This window comes from Dermacentor andersoni, chromosome 2 (genome assembly GCF_023375885.2).
Source record: "Dermacentor andersoni chromosome 2, qqDerAnde1_hic_scaffold, whole genome shotgun sequence".
In the NCBI taxonomy this organism is placed as follows: domain Eukaryota; kingdom Metazoa; phylum Arthropoda; class Arachnida; order Ixodida; family Ixodidae; genus Dermacentor; species Dermacentor andersoni.
This window is the reverse complement of record NC_092815.1, coordinates 95,768,507-95,785,874: the sequence shown is the minus strand read 5'-3', so window position 1 is coordinate 95,785,874 and position 17,368 is coordinate 95,768,507. Positions and strand designations below refer to the sequence as shown.

Sequence of the window (17,368 nt, the reverse complement as noted above, 5' to 3'; positions counted from 1 at the left end):
AGTCCTAAGAATTTCTTCCCTACTTATTTTCATCAATACTCTAAACGTCTCTTGCGTATCTCGACAGCTGACCGGTTAACGCTTCCATCCACTTTAAGTTCCAGCTCTTCCGGATACTGGACGTTTCCTACAGAGGTGGTATTCTGTAGGAGTCCACCTAGTGGACCGTCCATTTCAGCCGCTGCTTATTGGCTAGGGCCGCTCGTCACTTCCTCGTTCGTACAGCTGCATCGAATCAGCAGCGGCCGAAATAGACTGCCACTAGGTGGACTCTTACAGAATATCCCCCCAGGTCTGGCTGGGTGAATACCTTCGCATTCCTTTTGTTTGGATGCACTGAGTGGTCTCCGGATTTTTTGCTGTAGCACACACATGCCTCATCGAGTCGCGAATGTTTGCCCCGGTATGTCTTTGTCCTTAGGCATTAAAGCTCGGACCTCAAATAGTAAGACACTGTCTTTCGTGTTATCACGCAGGCGTTCCTTTCTCATTTTTCTTGTCATTCATTCTTGTTAATTCCCGCGGTCTTCTTTGTTTCCATCCTTTGCATCCAATTTACTGTCTATTTCTCTCACTTTCCTTTAGGTGGCTCCTGGTGGCCAACTCCTCGTTGGTGGGTCCTGGGTGCCAGCTTTTTTTGACCTGTTCCTCGATTCTGTGTGCCTGCTTTTGAGATAGATATTTGTGCACTTTAGCCGCCCGTTTCATTTCACCCATGTTCCGAAGTCTTTCTTCAAAACTTCAAAGGTGGCCCAACCCATGTGTGTCCCTCATGTCTAAAGTTAGGCGTCCCAGCCACGCCTACTATAGCCTTCAACACGATCGTAAGACTTATCGACAGCTTTCGCTTGATGAGTGGCACCAGCTGCTCTCGATGCCTCCGGACGTGCTCGTTTCGAGCTCCCAGAACATTCGGCAATTTCAGTTTGCTCCACCGAAACCTCGTCATCTTCGTACCAGTGGTCAGTGAACATATTCAGATCTACTATAACGTGAAAAGCGACCTTCACACTTCGTCCCCATCGAACGATGAACCGCTTTGTACCGTAGCTGGTGGCCTCTACGTGCTAACTCTAGCTGCACGAGACCGAGCGCCCACGCCCTTGCGCTGGCACCTTCGCGGCGGCCAGCATCGCTGGAAAGCACCGAGCACGATGGAAATGCAAGAGGCCGAAGGACACCGCGGCCAAGACTGGCAAACCATTAGAGTGACTAGTTAGCGTCTTGAAGCGCATGTCACCGTCATCATGAATTACGGGGTTTCACGTGCCAAACCCACAATTTGATTATGAGGCACGTCGTAGTGGGGGACTCCGGATTAATTTGGCCACCTGGGGTTATTTAACATGCCCCAATGCACGGCACATGGGCGTTTTTCCATTTCGCCCCCATCGAAATGCGGCCGCCACGGCCGGGATTCGATCCCGCGACCTCGTGCTTAGCAGCGCAACACCAAATCCGCTAAGCCACCACGGTAGGTCATCGTAATCATGAAAGTCACCGATGGTACCACATTGTAGCTCTCACAAAACTGCCTTGGACCCGGTGTAGCACACGCAGTCGGCTTGGCTCTCAAGGTTTAGCTTCCAAGCGGTTTGTCCTTGAGCTCTCAAGGACAAACCGCTTTGAAATACTTAGTAGCCCAGAAAAGTAACGCGACCGGAGCACCAGCCGCAGCAGAGACAACGACCAGAACAAGAGCGCCGTAGCTAGCAAGGAAGATGGTAGAGATATACCACGACTACACCGAAAACCAAGACGAAACGAAGAAAAGAATAGGACCACTCCAGGAACACTTACAGACAAAAGATATTCCCGGGAATAACGGCTTACCTGGGTGAGGGGTTCACACATTTCGGCAGCTGCCAAGCCTTCTCCGCCCTCCCCCGACGCCGCTAATTCCCCCCCTTCCTATAGTCAGGCATTGAAAGCAGCTCAGACATCGCAATCTCAGAGGAGCATAAACATTTACCAGCGAGAATTGAATGCACACAGCGTAACAATACGACAGAAATGGCAGAGGTCCAAAGGAGACATTATCAAATCTTTGCTGCAGCAACTCAAATGCAGGAAAGGATTTTTAACTTGCAAGCAGAAATGCAGAAAAGGGCCGATGTGATAAAAATTACCAGAGCAAAATGCACTAATCACAAATAGACAAGAACGAATAGGGAGGACAATTATTTGCATAAAGGCAATACTTGACATGAAAAGAAAGCGCATCCAAAATCTCTCGCATCACTTGCAAAATGAAGCAAGCACCTAACAAGGTAGGAATTCCGTACTCAGAGAACAATAAGATCACCAAGGAACATGGCATCCACTATGAATAGCAGTATCAGAAATAAAAGAAGCTCTCCACCCGAAAATAAAATAACAATCTGGCAATGGAACTGGAGAGCTTTAAAGAAGAAAAAGACGCTGGTGTTTCAGTAAATTGTACAGAAATGTAGACACCCTGATATAATCATGTTGTAGCAACCGAACGGCATAACAACAGTACCAGTATACCAGCTAGTTCAGCAACCCAATATTTAAAGGAAATGCTGGAAGGAGACAAATAACATTAACTCACCGAGCGTGACCGTAATTATGAATGACTTATCGGTAGTACAACTCGACATGGTAGGAGTCAATACAGAGGAGCATGATCACTTTGCGATGAAGTGCAGGATTCCGAAGACCGCACAAGAAATAATTTTCACAAATGTTAAATGGTTTCCTAATAAGCCAAATAATAACATTCAGTGAATCTAAAAGCACATAAAAAACCTGAAAAAATAGCCTATTGTCTTAGCAAGAGACTTCATTATTCATTATTCAGGAGACGTCATTATTGATGACTTAAGCAAGCGAGCCGAAGAATATATGAACCTAATAAATATCCGATTGATACACGTACCTCTACCCCGCAAGAATACCATAAAGATCATCGGTTTCTTTCTGCAGGATAATGGCAAAACAACGACACGGATGCAGAACTGCAGATCCTTGATGATGCGTAATATAACTAGAGGAATGAAAGAACACGAACTACGTATTGTTATAAAAGCCCTGATATTTTTCAAGACTATGTAATATCTACCATATGCTACGATAACCAACACGCAGCGCAAAGAACATCACAACTTGACTTGCCCTGGCAGCTCCTAAGTTCACAGCCAATCATAATACGGAAGCAACCGGCCTCTTGACTCATTAGAAGACAGAATAGACGTTCACAATCAGATGCAAAAACAGAGACTTCAATCATCTTATCATGGCCGCTAATTTACCCCCGATTCCGCCGACGTTACCACATTGGGATGACTTGCCAAGGATAAAAGTAAATCGCATTCCAAAGTATATGCACCCAGAAAAGAATGGAAAACGGCGGATAAGAACAATAAATATATGCAGCAGACAGACGATAAAAAGACGTGCTAAGCAGATGCCAGTCATAACGCCAAAAATAGAAAAACAGCGGTAATGGGGTACGACTCGACGCTTGTGAAAAGTTACTTAAGAGTCCCAACGCCACAAGACGCAAAATTGGTGGTCATTATGCTCGCTATAACGGAAATGACACGTACGTCTTTCACACTTATAATCCGAACAGACAACCAAGGCGCTTGCCGAGACATTCAAAATGACGACCTTCCTTTACATATACTCACAAAGCTCCGCATGTACATGCATGCGCATCCCTTCCTACATTACGTATACAATGGATTCCAGGCCATCAGTGATTTAAGACCACATCAGCTCCTATCCTTTGGCCTGTCGAAGACACAACGCTAAAGAAGAGCGGAAGATGCAGCGGAACGAAAGGCTACATAGTCTGAAGTCTCGCGAGGAGCCATGAACACATCACAACATACAATTCTGCACGCATTCACGAGAGGACGCCTCAATCATATGAATATCACAAATACACGTCCCACGCACCATACTACACCCATTACGTTAACAGATGCCCAGGCTCCCCCACTTGTAAACACTGCGGGGCCTTTCCATCAAGTAAACAGATTTTGAGGGAGTGTCCCATAAACTCCATCTGCAGAAAGACGATACTTTCCAAACTACCGCCCAACCAGTGTCCCACAACTGGGGTAAAGGGGCTACTTTCAACGAAAGTTTGAAAAACTATGGTGGCCGCTTCTGGTGCAGTACGTCAAGACCTTTCTGAGCCAGAAGGCATGAGTCTACCAGGAGGCCAGGAGTGGGGCTTAGTTTCTTTGGTGGGGAATGATTAATTTTATTTCTTTCTCTCTCTCTCTTCCCCTTGACACACTGCATTCCGTATATATAACTTAAGCTCCCCAATGCAGTACTTCACTGTAGAATACATCGTTACAGACTTTGATATCTTCCCAAAGCTGTCTTCTTTACCGTCAAAGTCATCACTGGGACAACACCTAATTGATGGCTGCCCGTCAAAGACGGCAAGATAGCTGTTTACGCCGAGGTTAGGGACACACTCCAAGTATGCAGTGGTGCTTCTAATGTCCTTTACTATGAACGGATCGCGCGCGTGTGTGCGTGTGTCTAACGTCGCGCTGTGCATGAACTAAAGCACGAGGAACGAAAGAGTGAACACGATCGATCCATCTCCGAGGTCATAGCATTTGTTCACATTAAAAGGGCCACTCCCAGTCCATACCGTCCTTCCCTACTAGCCACTATGCTAAAGACTGAACTACCACCCGATCTGTTTCAAACACCGAAGAGCGTTTTCTTTCTTTCTTTTTTCTTAGGGTATATCGCCAATTTACATTCAGCGCCTCCTTCAAAAGTTTCCTCATAGTTGGAGCACTGTGGAATAAGCGAAGTTAAAAGAAACAAGTATTTCACAAGGTTGTTTCCCAGCAGAGATTCTCTACCTCCGCGGTGGTGCACCTTAATGGCGCTTCCTCGTGATCGAACAAGATTACTGAAAACTGCTCCCATCAATATCTCTTGAGAGTGCTCACACCATGGCCTCGCGCGACGGAAACCTGCGCGAGGCCACCCGAGGGCACTTTCTGTTTGCTCTTATTTCCATAGTGAAAAGCACTAGAAGTATATGTTTTGCAGCAGCTCTGCACTCGTGTAATATCCTCCTCTCATGCACAGCTGCATTAAGCCAGTAATTTTTTTTCTCCTTTACCGTTTTCGTGTACACGCTCTCGTGCTGAATATCCTTTTGACATGGAAGTATTTTTTTGCCAAGATCTCTCATCAGCGTCCTCTCCATAACTCTTTCCAAACTAAACTTTCGTCATTGCTAAAGCGCTGTTGAATCAAACGGGAAACATCGAGAGAAATGAGGACAGTCTAAGGCTCTTGCGAAGCTTCGCATCAATATATACCGAAATCAGCACGTTCAGAGCATAAGGTCACAAGCTCTCCCTGCAGCATGCATGGTGCCGATGGTCATTTTGCGCTTCGCTTAATTGGGTTCAAGGCAGGCTCTAGCTTTACGCTTAGGCTAGCTCAATTGTGTATTTTGCTAGATAATTAATAGGTGATAGGGGTAGGGGCATCTCCTAAACCCTGTTCCTGCTGCAGGATCATTGAAAGCTTCCCTTCCTGCCGTGTTATCTCAAACGGTAATCAGGTATGCCAAGTTAAAAAAATTAACCTACAGTAACTACGAGACCTCTCTGTTTTTTTTAGCAACCGTGTTACTATGGCGATAGCCGAGTGGAATACACATTTCCTTTAATAAATGTATTGTGAGCGCCAAGCGTGCACTTGATTATTTACATGTAAATAAGCGTCATCATAGCCTTTCATCTTCGTGTTCCCGTTCAGACAGCCGCATTTTCAAAATAGTTTGGTCGCCTTCCGTCTCTCAAGTAGTGGAGATGCAGGGTACGCGGTAACATGAAGGTAGCTCCAGGAAAACCTCAGATGAGGACTATGCCAAGATAGAGGAGCACACAATCTCTTCACACGCCGGCAGGACATTTTCAATGTGTTGACACCATATTACAATGTGCAGAGAGTTCTCATTAAGTGACCTTCTCTCCAGCAAATATTTCAGGTTTCTGGGGTGCTTATGGTCCCACCCCGCCCAAATCGCCGGACATTTACAATAAAGTTTTCACTCACTCATTGTTCGTCGCACGAGGAGTGTGACTGTAGCGCATACCGTTCTAGTGCTTTCAAGGTCACCCTCATCGGCGAAGCGTGCACCTTTCATCACAACTGCCATGGTTGTCGTTTAGCCTTATCAGGCCTAGCTACAAACGTACTTCCGGGCAGCGGAGTGTAGTCGAAGTCATCGTGAGATCGGTCTGCTTAACTGACTTTGCGGCGATGTAGTGGTGGAGAACCTTCCCTTCTCTTCATTTCCTGCATTGCGGACGCTCTCCAATTAATTGACCTACACTGATATTATCACAATGTCATCTGAAAACGCTGTCGTCGTATTCATGTAGAATGGCACACTGGAAGTACGTCAACGTGTTATGAAAGTGTTCATCAAGAGCGCAGTGCTTGTACTTTCACTTGCTTTGTGACTGAAATGAAATAACCTTTTTTTTTTCAAAGCGATTAGCATTCTTGGGATATTTCACAGACTACCAGGGGTGTTTATCTCTAACCATTTGCATCGCCAAGAGGGATCTTCCACCCTCGCGCATCCCTCTCTCGCCAAAAGGGATACGTGAGATAGGAGCCCGGCTGCAAACATGCCAGATGCATGACGCGTTTTGGTGCTGGTAGTACGGTGTGTCGCTATAGTGGACGAAAGAGCATACGAGAAGCCAAAGCAGATTCTAGAGGGGAGCGAGGGGGCCCTCACATCACACCTGCCGTCCGCTTGAACGCCACCCACCGTTTCGCGCCACGATGACACTGGAGAAGACCTCCGGGATGCTGGTACCCGCAGCCAGAAGCGTGATGCCGGCCACCGAGTCAGGGATGCCGAGGGTGAAGCCGATGATGGTGACCATCCAGACGGTCACGTAAGACACGGCGCCGATCCAAACCACGGATAGCACGAAGCTGAGCGGGAACCACTTGCGCATCGACGGCCGCCTGCAGTCCGGAACCGTGAAGTGCAGCAGGAACCGCGCGGGCCAGAAGAGCACCCAAAGAATCTGGCTGACTGAGCCCTCGTCAGGCATCGACCACACACTCTCGTGCTCCTCTTGCTCGACAATCTTGCACACTGTCGGGAAAAGGCAAATAAGGATCTGGTAGCAAAACATTGGCTTCCTTTTATCCCAGCTCTCAAGCAAGAAAAAAACATAATTACGGTCTACATCAGCACACTGCTTTCCAGAAGCAGCAACAACGTTGTTTATGAGAGAGTTAGTTCATCTAGGTTCATCTAGGTGGTGCAAATGAAGCAGCACGAATCACAGCCGCGGAATAGGGACACTACATAGCACCAGCGCTCGTCCTGAGGTTCATGTTTTTCTTTCTTCGTGAAGTGAGGTTCAACATATCACACTGTATACGTTGCGACATATTGTTACGGAAATTTGAAAGAAAAGAGATGAAGAAAAAGATCGCGAGACGCTGGCTGCTGCGTACTAGTCAGCCAGCTTAACCCCATTGACTCGGCTTGTATATACATTGTATATACAGTCTTATACTCCCAACGCAGGATACGAAAGATCTGATTAATAAACGCCAACGTATGAAAGCCTCTAAACCTACAGATAGAATAGAACTGGCAGAACTTTCCAAGTTAATCAACAAGCGTAAGATAGCTGACAAAAGGAAGTATAATATGGATAGAATTGAGCATGCTCTCAGGAACGGAGGAAGCCTAAAACCAGCGAAGAAGAAACTAGGAGTAGGCAAGAATCAGATGTATGCATTAAGAGACAAAGCCGGCAAGGAGGAGACAAAGGAGAGGAAAGACAGGGAGGTTAGCCAGTGTAAGTAGCGCCTTGAGTGCCGAAGCCCGTCTGGACCAGTGTCCTAGAGCTTTCTCCCCGGTAATAGTAATAGGGATAAGATAGTTCAAGTGGCTGAGGAGTTCTATAGAGATTTATGCAGGACCAGTGGCACCCACGACGTTAATGGAGAAGGGAATAGTCTAGAGGAATTCGACATCCCAGAAGTAACGCCGGAAGAAGTAAAGAAAGCTTTGGGAGCTATTCATATGGGGCAGGTAGCTTGGGAGGATCAGGTAACAGCAGATTTGTTGAAAGATAGTGGGCAGATTGTTCTAGAAAAACTGGCCACCCTGTATACGCAATGCCTCATGACCTCGTGCGTTTCGGAATCTTGGAAGAACGCTAACATAATCCTAATCCATTAGAAAGGGGACGCCAAAGACTTCAAAAATTATAGACCAATCAGCTTACTGTCCGTTGCCTAGAAAGTATTTACTAAGGTAATCGCAAACAGAATCATGAACACCTTAGACTTCTGTCAACCAAAGGAGCAGGCAGGATATCGTAAAGGCTACTCAACAATAGACCATATTCACACTATCAATCAGGCGATGGAGAAATGCGCGGAATATAACCAACCCTTATTTATAGCTTTCATTGATTACAAGAAAGCATTTGATTCAGTCGGAACCTCAGCAGTCATGGAGACATTACGGAATCAGGGTGTAGACGAGCCGTATGTAAACATACTGAAAGATATATATATATATAGTGGATTCACAGCCACCGCAGTCCTCCATAAAGAAAGCAACAAAATCCCAATAAAGAAGGGCGTTAGGCAGGGAGGTACAATCTCTCCGATGCTATTCACAGCGTGTTTACAGGAGGTATTCAGAGACCATGATTGGGAAGAATTGGGGATAAGAGTTAATGGATAATACCTTAGTAACTTGCGATTCGCTGATGATATTGCCTTGCTTAGTAACTCAGGGGACCAATTGCAATGCATGCTCACTGACCTGGACAGGCAAAGCAGAAGGGTGGGTCTAAAAAATTATCTTCCGAAAATTAAAGTATTGTTTAACAGTCTCGGAAGAGAACAGCAGTTTACGATAGGTGGCGAGGTACTGGAAGTGATAAGGGAATACATCTACCTAGGGCAAGTAGTGACCGCGAATCCGGATCATGAGACTGAAATAATCAGAAGAATAGGAATGGGCTCGGGTGTGTTTGGCAGACATTCTCAGATAATGAACAGCAGGTTGCCATTATTCCTCAAGAGAAAACTGTCTAACAGCTGTGTCTTACCAGTACTCACCTACAGGGCAGAAACCTGGAGGCTTACGAAAAGGGTTCGACTTAAATTGAGGACGACGCAACGAGCTATGGAAAGAATGATGGGTGTAACGTTATTGGATAAGAAGAGAGCAGATTGGGTGAGAACAAACGCGAGTTAATGACGTCCTAGTTGAAATCAAGAAAAAGAAATGGGCATGGGCAGGACGTGTAATGAGGAGGGAAGATCACCGATGGTCATTAAGGGTTACAGACTGGATTCCAAGAGAAGGGAAGCGTAGCATGGGGCGGCAGAAAGTTAGGTGGACGGATGAGATTAAGAAGTTTGCAGGGACAGCATAGCCACAATTAGCCCATGACCGGGGTAGTTGGAGAAGTGTGGGAGATGCCTTCGCCCTGCAGTGGGCGTAGCCAGGCTGATGATGATCATGACTCCCAACATCCCCGTAACATATTGGTGGAGGTGCGGGGTACCACGGCTGGAAACGGAGCTCCGCAGTGGACGTCGCATCACCATCCTCACCATGAATGACGGTAGGCACTGGGGATCAACGTCGTTGCCGCCTCCAAAGTCACCATCGCCCGTTACGTCGTTGTCCCTTTCTGTTCTGGTACAACCCAAGGATCCCGGAACTTTCTGCGGGACTGATGGGGCCAACGTTGAAGAGTGGGTGGCTATGTACGAACGTGTGAGTGGAATCAACAGATGGGACCCTACGCTTATGCTAGCTAACATGTTGTTCTACCTAAGAGGCACGACAAAGGTGTGGTTCGAAAACCATGAAGAGGAGCTGACCAGCTGGGACCAATGATAAGAAATGTTAACAGAGTTGTTTGACAAACCAGCCGGCCGTAAAATTGCCGCAAAGCAGGGACTGGCCTCCCGTGCCCTATCCCCAACGGAGTCCTATGTCTTATACATCCAGGACATGCAGGCGCTTTGTCGTAAAGCCGATCACGACATGACAGAAGCTGAGAAGGTAGGGCATGTGCTCAAGGAAATTGCTGACGCCGCCTTTAATGTGCTCATGCGCAAAAGCTGCTCTACAGTTGACGCTATCAAAAAAGAGTCCTGACAATTCGAGCAGACAAAAGTCGACGCGTCCTGCAACCATTCACCAGACTTCCCAATACTGCCGCAACATCGACTTGTGAAGATCAAGATCAGCTCCCACAACAGCATGCGTCGCCATTAGAGGATGTGGTGCGAATCGTTCGACGTGAATGGGACGCGATGGTGCCTGCAGCTTTCTGTTCGCGTAGCCCTGATGTTATTCCTTCTTTAGTTCCCCTCGTGCAAGCCATCGTTCGGCAGGAACTTGAAAACATTGGCCTACATTCTGTCTGTGCTGTCACCAACCCTAGAGCTAACGAACGCCCTTCTACTATTCTCGCTCCACCCCGGCGCTTCTATCCGCGTTATCGCAACCTGACTGAGTGGAGAACCACGGACAACCAGCCATTATGCTTCACCTGTCACCGCATTGGTCATGTCACCAGATACTGTCGCAACTCGTGGCCTTCAACACCTCGCACACTGACCAACCTGAGCCGTTTTAACGGAAATGCCCGCAATGTTTCGCCCACCACCGAGTCAAACAGCGCCAACAACTCTGCTAGGAACACATGGTACAGTCGCTCACCATCGCCACGCGGACACCAGTCTCGCTCACCGCAAACACATCGCCCATCTTCCCGTTCGCCGCAGCCACGTCGCCTTTCGTCTCCTGTGGCTTTTGGCCACACCCTTTCGGAAAACTAAGAAATGCAGCTCTCGGAGGTGGTGCTGCATTGCCTACTACTGCAGCAAATCCTCTGTCTGTGCCCACAAGCTGAAGAGTAATTGACGTCAAAATAGACGGCTTATTTGTCCAAGCAGTCGTCGGCACTGGAGCCCACGTATTTGTGATGAATGCTAGCCTACGTAGATGTTTAAAGGTCCTCACGCCAGCAGCTGCCCGAGTGCTTCGTGTGGCCGACGGCGGCGTGCTGGTTGTTCTTGGAATGTGTACTGCGCGTTTAAGTATAGCCGGCCGCCCTACTTCTGTTCTCTTTGCTGCGATTGAGAACTGCCCTCACGACGTCATCCTTGGATTGGTCTTTTTATCCCATCATTCCGCTCTCATCGACTGTGCAACCAGCGTTCTTCAGTTGGAACTGCCTGAAGTCGCCGATGCTCCGAGCACCACTCCACCGCACTTGTGTTCGCTTCAAGATGTGCGTCTGTCACCTGAGGCAGTCGCTTACGTCGCTTTGACCGCACAACCACAGATTCATGACGGTGAATATGTCCTTCGCCTCATCATCGATGTCCTTTTGAACCGGAACGTTGCTCTTCCGCATACGCTGGTGATGATTACTAATAATGACGTTGTTCTTCCGCTTCTGAATTTCAGCCTGTGCCCTCAAGTGCTTCCAGCCGGCATTTTCTTGGCCAGCGTTTGTAGTACTTCCGAATTTGACACTGAAAGTCTGAATGCCGAGAGCGGTTTCTTAGCACAAATTGCAGCTCACAGCTCTGGTTCCCTAACGGATGACTTCGCGAAGATGATTGCACCTGACCTCACCTCTGCACAGGCCACGGACATACGTCTCTTCCTCGAATCGTACCTTGACATCTTTGATTTCGGCGACAAGCCTTTAGGACAAACATCTGTTGTTCACCACCGTATAAACACTGGCCACACGAATCCTATCCGTCGGCGTCCCTATCGTGTATCGCATGCTGAACGTCGAGTCATCCAATCAGAAGTGGACAAAATGATCCGCAAAGGGGTCATCAAACCATCATCCAGCCCTTGGGCTTCGCCTGTTGTCCCTGTGAAAAAAAAAAATGCCACCTGGCGTTTTTGCTTCGATTATCACCATTTAAACAAGATCATCCGAAAAGACGTCTACCGACTACGACGCATCGATGACACCTTAGACTGCTTGCACGGAGCTAAATACTTCTCGCCCATTGATCTTCGATCCGGCTACTGGCAGATATCAGTTGATGAAATGGACCGCGAGAATACGGCCTTCTCACACCTGATGGTTGATATCGGTTCAAAGTCATGCCATTTGGCCTATGCGATGCTCCTGCGACATTTGAACGTATGATGTACTTTCTTCTGCGAAGCTACAAATGGACCACCTGTCTTTGTTCTTTCTTTTGCAGTGAGTGAGTCAACCAGTCTCGGGTTAAAGCATGATTTTTGTTCGTTACCACAACCCAAGGCAAACTATGGAACACTCTCTGTCACATGTTTGGCCATTAACTTTCTTGGTAGTCGCCACCAGTTAACGTCAAACAAAAATTTAGCACGGACACGCTTAGAGGCCCCTCCCCACTCCCCATAGCAAATTTTGGTCATACGCTGCAAGTTGTTACATGTCCTCCAGGGAGCGTTCTGCGGCAATAATTTTTCAAATGGGATCATTAATAGCCGAGATAGACATATTTCAGTGCCGCGAACCCATCATTTCAGCAGGCAGGCTCCACTGCCAAGCAAGACGCTCGCTCCACTCGCCCCGTCTAGCCGCCGCAAGCGAAATTCCTTCCCTGCGTTCTCCCATACCGGACCTCAAGGATCGCTTGACGCATACGTCACGGGCCCAGCCTTCATTTTTTTTCTCCTGGCTTTTTTTTTTCCGCACTACGCACTTCCGCTGACAGCGTCGTGCGTGAGGTGTTCTCTCGTTCGCTCAGCGCGCGATTTTGCGCGCTGTCCACAAGGACACATGACTAGCGATATAATTTGGTGCTGCACAAATACTGAGGCAGAACAAGCGGATCGCAGAGTATGATCACGCACTGAAACACGGTAGAAAATGGCAGAGTTTCCGTACCAGCGCACGTGACTTCACGACCGTGGGAACAAGCAGACGAAGCGGAAGTACCTCTCTCTTGCTTTGGTGCGAAGTAAAACAAAAGAACATGCAGACATTCTGTTTGTGTGTTTTATTATTTCTCTAAACTTCAATTCAAGCAACACATCACACAAATAACAGATGATGCCTTGAATAATTCTCGAAGTCACGTGTCATCACGAGCGACGTCACATTGCGAACTACGCAGGCGCAGGGACGCGAGTACGTCACCGCTAGCTTTGGAGCGCAGCGACCCCGAGGAGAAGGGAAAACGGAGTTCGGATTGAAATTTCATACCTTTCCGTGGTGCGTAGCGATGTGTTTCTTTGCAAACACGATCGTCATCACGCAATGCAGGCTCTGCGCTTGTCAGCTAATAATGGCCAGACTTGGTGAGGAGCCCCGTAAGGTAGACTTAATTAAGGCACTCGAACCCACGACCATTGTTGAGCGTCGAACCTTCGACCTTTCTTTGATGGGAGTCGAACCCACGACCTTGTTTTGTAGCATAATGTTTAAGCATCGCGCAATGGTACCAATGCTTTCGCATTCATCCATCTAGGAATAAGTGCTCCTGGATTTTTTTTTTTCTTCGCGCTGTGATGACGGTGATGCTAGGGGGACGAGATGTATTGACGACTACAGAAATCGTCGCTATGCGTCGTCGATGATGACAAACGTCCTCGTCAGCGTAATAGAATGCATGTACAGACAAGGCAAACGCAATTTCGAGCACTTAGCTGCTGTTGCAGTAAACGCTCGTAAAGAGTGTCGGAAACGATTCCGCGACAAGGGACAGCTGACGACAAAAGAGTGCTGAACCAGAAGGCTCCAACTTTTTCTTACAATGCTGCTTGGTGTTTGTTATATATCGAAAACCGGATCATGTAGGTTGACATAGTAATTTGTTGGTTGGAAAAGAACAGATCCAGAAGACACGCACCACTTTCGGTTAGAAGAGCGCTGTCTCGCCGCAGCCGCTCTTCTCCCGCGGACATAGCCGAGTCCCTCCTCGAGCGAGCCGTCGGCACTGCAGGCGCCTCTTCGTCGCCACCCCCAAGCAGCGGCGTTGCTTCCTCGGCGACTGACTTGCGGCTACCCTTTGGTGGTTTCGGGCCCACGGTGCCTGGGAACCACCTCTGCCTTAGTGCTTCAACCTACGATTTGGAACCAGTAGAACAGTGACCTTGTCAGTGCTTTTGCTACGTGAGAACATGTTCTCTAATTCGTCACATAACATATCCTCGACTTTCCACAGTAGCTCTGTACTGCGGTTCCATAAGCATAAACGTGATCCAATGACAGTTACAGCAATGACGCAATATACACAGCCGGACCGCAAGCACAATGAGAAAGTTCCTCCACCTTTCGTGTGGCTATCTCGTTCAGTTTTCCGCTCTGTGCTTACTATTATGAGGACTTTCATCTTAAGAAACTCTGCTGCAGCTAAAGCGCTCATGCTACCTACGTGATAACAACTGTCTTAAGTCAACTTTCAACCATTTTTGTGCTTTACACTTTCTTTGCTTTCATTCTATATGATTATATAAACAAACAGACACGGGAGAAAATCCGATTGACACATGCCCCAAGAATATTACACGGCTTTACGTAGCCCAACTAATTTTTTGGCAGCGCGAACGTCCTACCTACGCGATGGATCTTGCTCTTCAAGGTGCTGTAGCGGTTTCCACACACTCTGTATGCTTTTTGTAGTGTCACATTTGATTGACTCTGCAATAACATCTAACGCGGTTTGTGACAACTAAACATCGCGCAGTCCATACAAACATTGTTTTTGACGTTTAGTGTACATCGTACATAAAACAAACTTTGTAAACTTCCCCGACCATTAAGCTAGCTTTATTCATTATAAAAAACTACCACTAAATCGCCAAAATGACGAATGAGAAACATGTTGAAGAGAGCAGGCATTGTTAGTGTAAAGAAGAGGCACACACAAAGTAGTATCGACATAGGGTCTTTCACCGCACCCGTCCTGTAGATGCAGCATGGCATGTTGAATATTTGACCATGCATGCATCCCTTATTCCAGAATTCCAAGGTAATTACGTGTGAGGAAAGAACAGAGTCGCAATGAACGCAGCCTCAAAGAGCTGCATCAAATTGCGCGCGAGCAGATGATGTAACACTAGATGTGTTTCGAAAATGTAAGACGTGCTGTCGTACTTTACAAGTTTCCTCACATTCGCCGGCTCAGGTTGGACGATTTTTTTTCAGTCAAAACCAGTGCCACTTAGAAAGAATAGAGATATACAAACAAAATAAGGGAGAAGGGTGGGGATGTTAACCAGAAAAAAAAATATAACAACCAACCGGATTTTCCGTCCTAATTGGCATCCCTGCATCCTTTAGAGCGCAGTGCTTAAGCGCCCGTTCCTGCGTTGGGCATCGTCGTGCCTCGGCTGCACTGTATCTCTTAACCGAGTGAACGAGCACAGCGAAAGATGAACGCGGAGCGCAACGTGAAATGAAAGAAGAGCGCGCAAGGAGGAAAGCGGAGGAGGAGGGTACAGTTCAAGCACGAGGCGGAAAGTGTAGGAGGAGTGGAGGGTAAACGGCCAGCGCATGCGCTGATTTGCCGATGGACACGGCATCCACCGCCGCGTGGGCGATCTCATCTGCGCTTCCGAGGGGGCGAGGAGAGGTCAGGGTGGCTTGAGGTTGGGAGAGCTGCTCTCGTCCGCAGGGTCAGCCGCTGAGGTCAGTCCATAGTACCAGCGTTTGTGACGGGGATCATTGCTCCTGCAAGGGGCGATAGCGAGCGGCTACTAGTAAGACTCGATGTGACGCTCCCTTGGGTGTTGTCGCCGCTGACATTGGTGGCACGATCTCCCCGCGACGAAGGGCCGTTCTCGTTGTTGGTGGAACGAAAGCGTGAGAAGAAAAGCGTTGTGCCGCACAAACCGGGCTGTGAGGCGACGATGGCTACGATATGGCGCCAAAGTAGCGCGCATAGTCTGTATCGAAACAAAGAGCGTACTCACAGCGTTCTCTTCCCTATATAAACCATGTACCTGTACAATCATAATAGAAAATATTGGCGTGCGCAATAAAAATACGCATAGAGCTGCGCTCAAATTTCGCGTTAGGGAGTATCGTAATCGTCGGCGATTTTTTCTTTCTTTTGTATACCTCCTCCTCCTTTCCTAGGTAGTACTGGATTTCAACGAAAGAAAAAAAATCGTCCCGTTTATACATAACACGAACACACTGACCAAGATGTCGACACGCCGTGGATATGATGTTGTCTACTGCTAAAGGTCTACTGCTAAAGCAAGATTCGAAAGCGAGCCATTGGGGCTTCTTGGCGATTCGATCGCTCCAACTCTTGCAAAGCCATTATCTTATCAAGGACAATCGAACTGTCCCCCGAGTTTCTAAATTGTGAAGACAGTTCGACTGTAGACGCAATCTGCTTAATTACAAAGTGACACCTGGGTACAGCTATAGTCGCTCATTCAACACGCAAATTGGCTAACACTGGTTAAGTGCAAGTTAATAAAGTTCATTTATACAGTTCAGTGTGAGTGACCATACATGCAGCACATGGGATTAGCACAGTAAGGGTTAGCACAGCGCCTCGCAGTGACGCAGACCACGGACAGACGACCGGAATTATAGTTGAGGGACCATCGTATGTGGGAAGAGTAGCCGCAGTGGTCGTCTGCGGCCATGCGAGGTCTTTGCCGTCCTTCGAGACGTGCCTTAATGTGCCAATCGTAGAAGTGGTAATGGTAGATGTCGTCGGCGCAGCTTTCGTCGGGGCAGGGGGTCAAACCTGGCCCGATAAGGTCTCCTGCGCATTGGTACACCACGGCACGAAGCCACAACTCGCGTACCTGAAGCAGCGCGAGATACTCGATCTGCGAGTTGTAGTACAGCACCGCGATGTAGGCACCGAACATGACGATCAGGACCAAGGCCTCGTACCTGCCAGCAGACACGGTGAAAGGGAGAGGGTAAAGAAAGCAAAAATACTGATAAGGCCGGTGACAATGCCAAGTCAATATGAAAGACTGTATTGCTTTCATTTTTTTTTTCTTCGGACTGCAATGAATGACTGAAATGAATAATCGGTACGACGAAGCAGCTTAAAATGAGCTCTCGGAAACAGTTCCGGGATGAATGTGTTCCAGGAACGAACAGATGTTTCTACTTGCAACAGCCTATATAAAAAATGTACTGGGGCGCTGCTAATTTGGCGAAATAGTATAAATGATATTGCAGGAAAGGAAACTGAAATGCAGGTGGTATGGCATCACATAGCATCCTTTGTACACCAGCGCTCTCAATCTAGAATACCTTAATTTTATTTCCTAACCTATATACTCCAGTATGTGGACAATCACTGTTTTGCTGCACTTTAATATTTCAGTGAT

At 47.6% G+C, this 17,368-nt stretch overlaps 1 protein-coding gene across 1 annotated transcript in view; it reads right to left on the bottom strand.

The window, feature by feature from the left end:
- Positions 1-17,368, bottom strand: part of LOC126541960 (sodium/potassium/calcium exchanger 5-like) — a 36,993-nt gene that overhangs the window by 1,440 nt on the left and 18,185 nt on the right. Inside the window, exons 6-8 of the mRNA XM_055076771.2 lie at positions 16,829-16,919; positions 13,909-14,122; positions 6,803-7,138 (exon numbers count right to left, since the gene is read on the bottom strand). Coding sequence (XP_054932746.1) covers positions 6,803-7,138; positions 13,909-14,122; positions 16,829-16,919 — 641 coding nt within the window. The remainder of the gene's footprint in view (positions 1-6,802; positions 7,139-13,908; positions 14,123-16,828; positions 16,920-17,368) is intronic.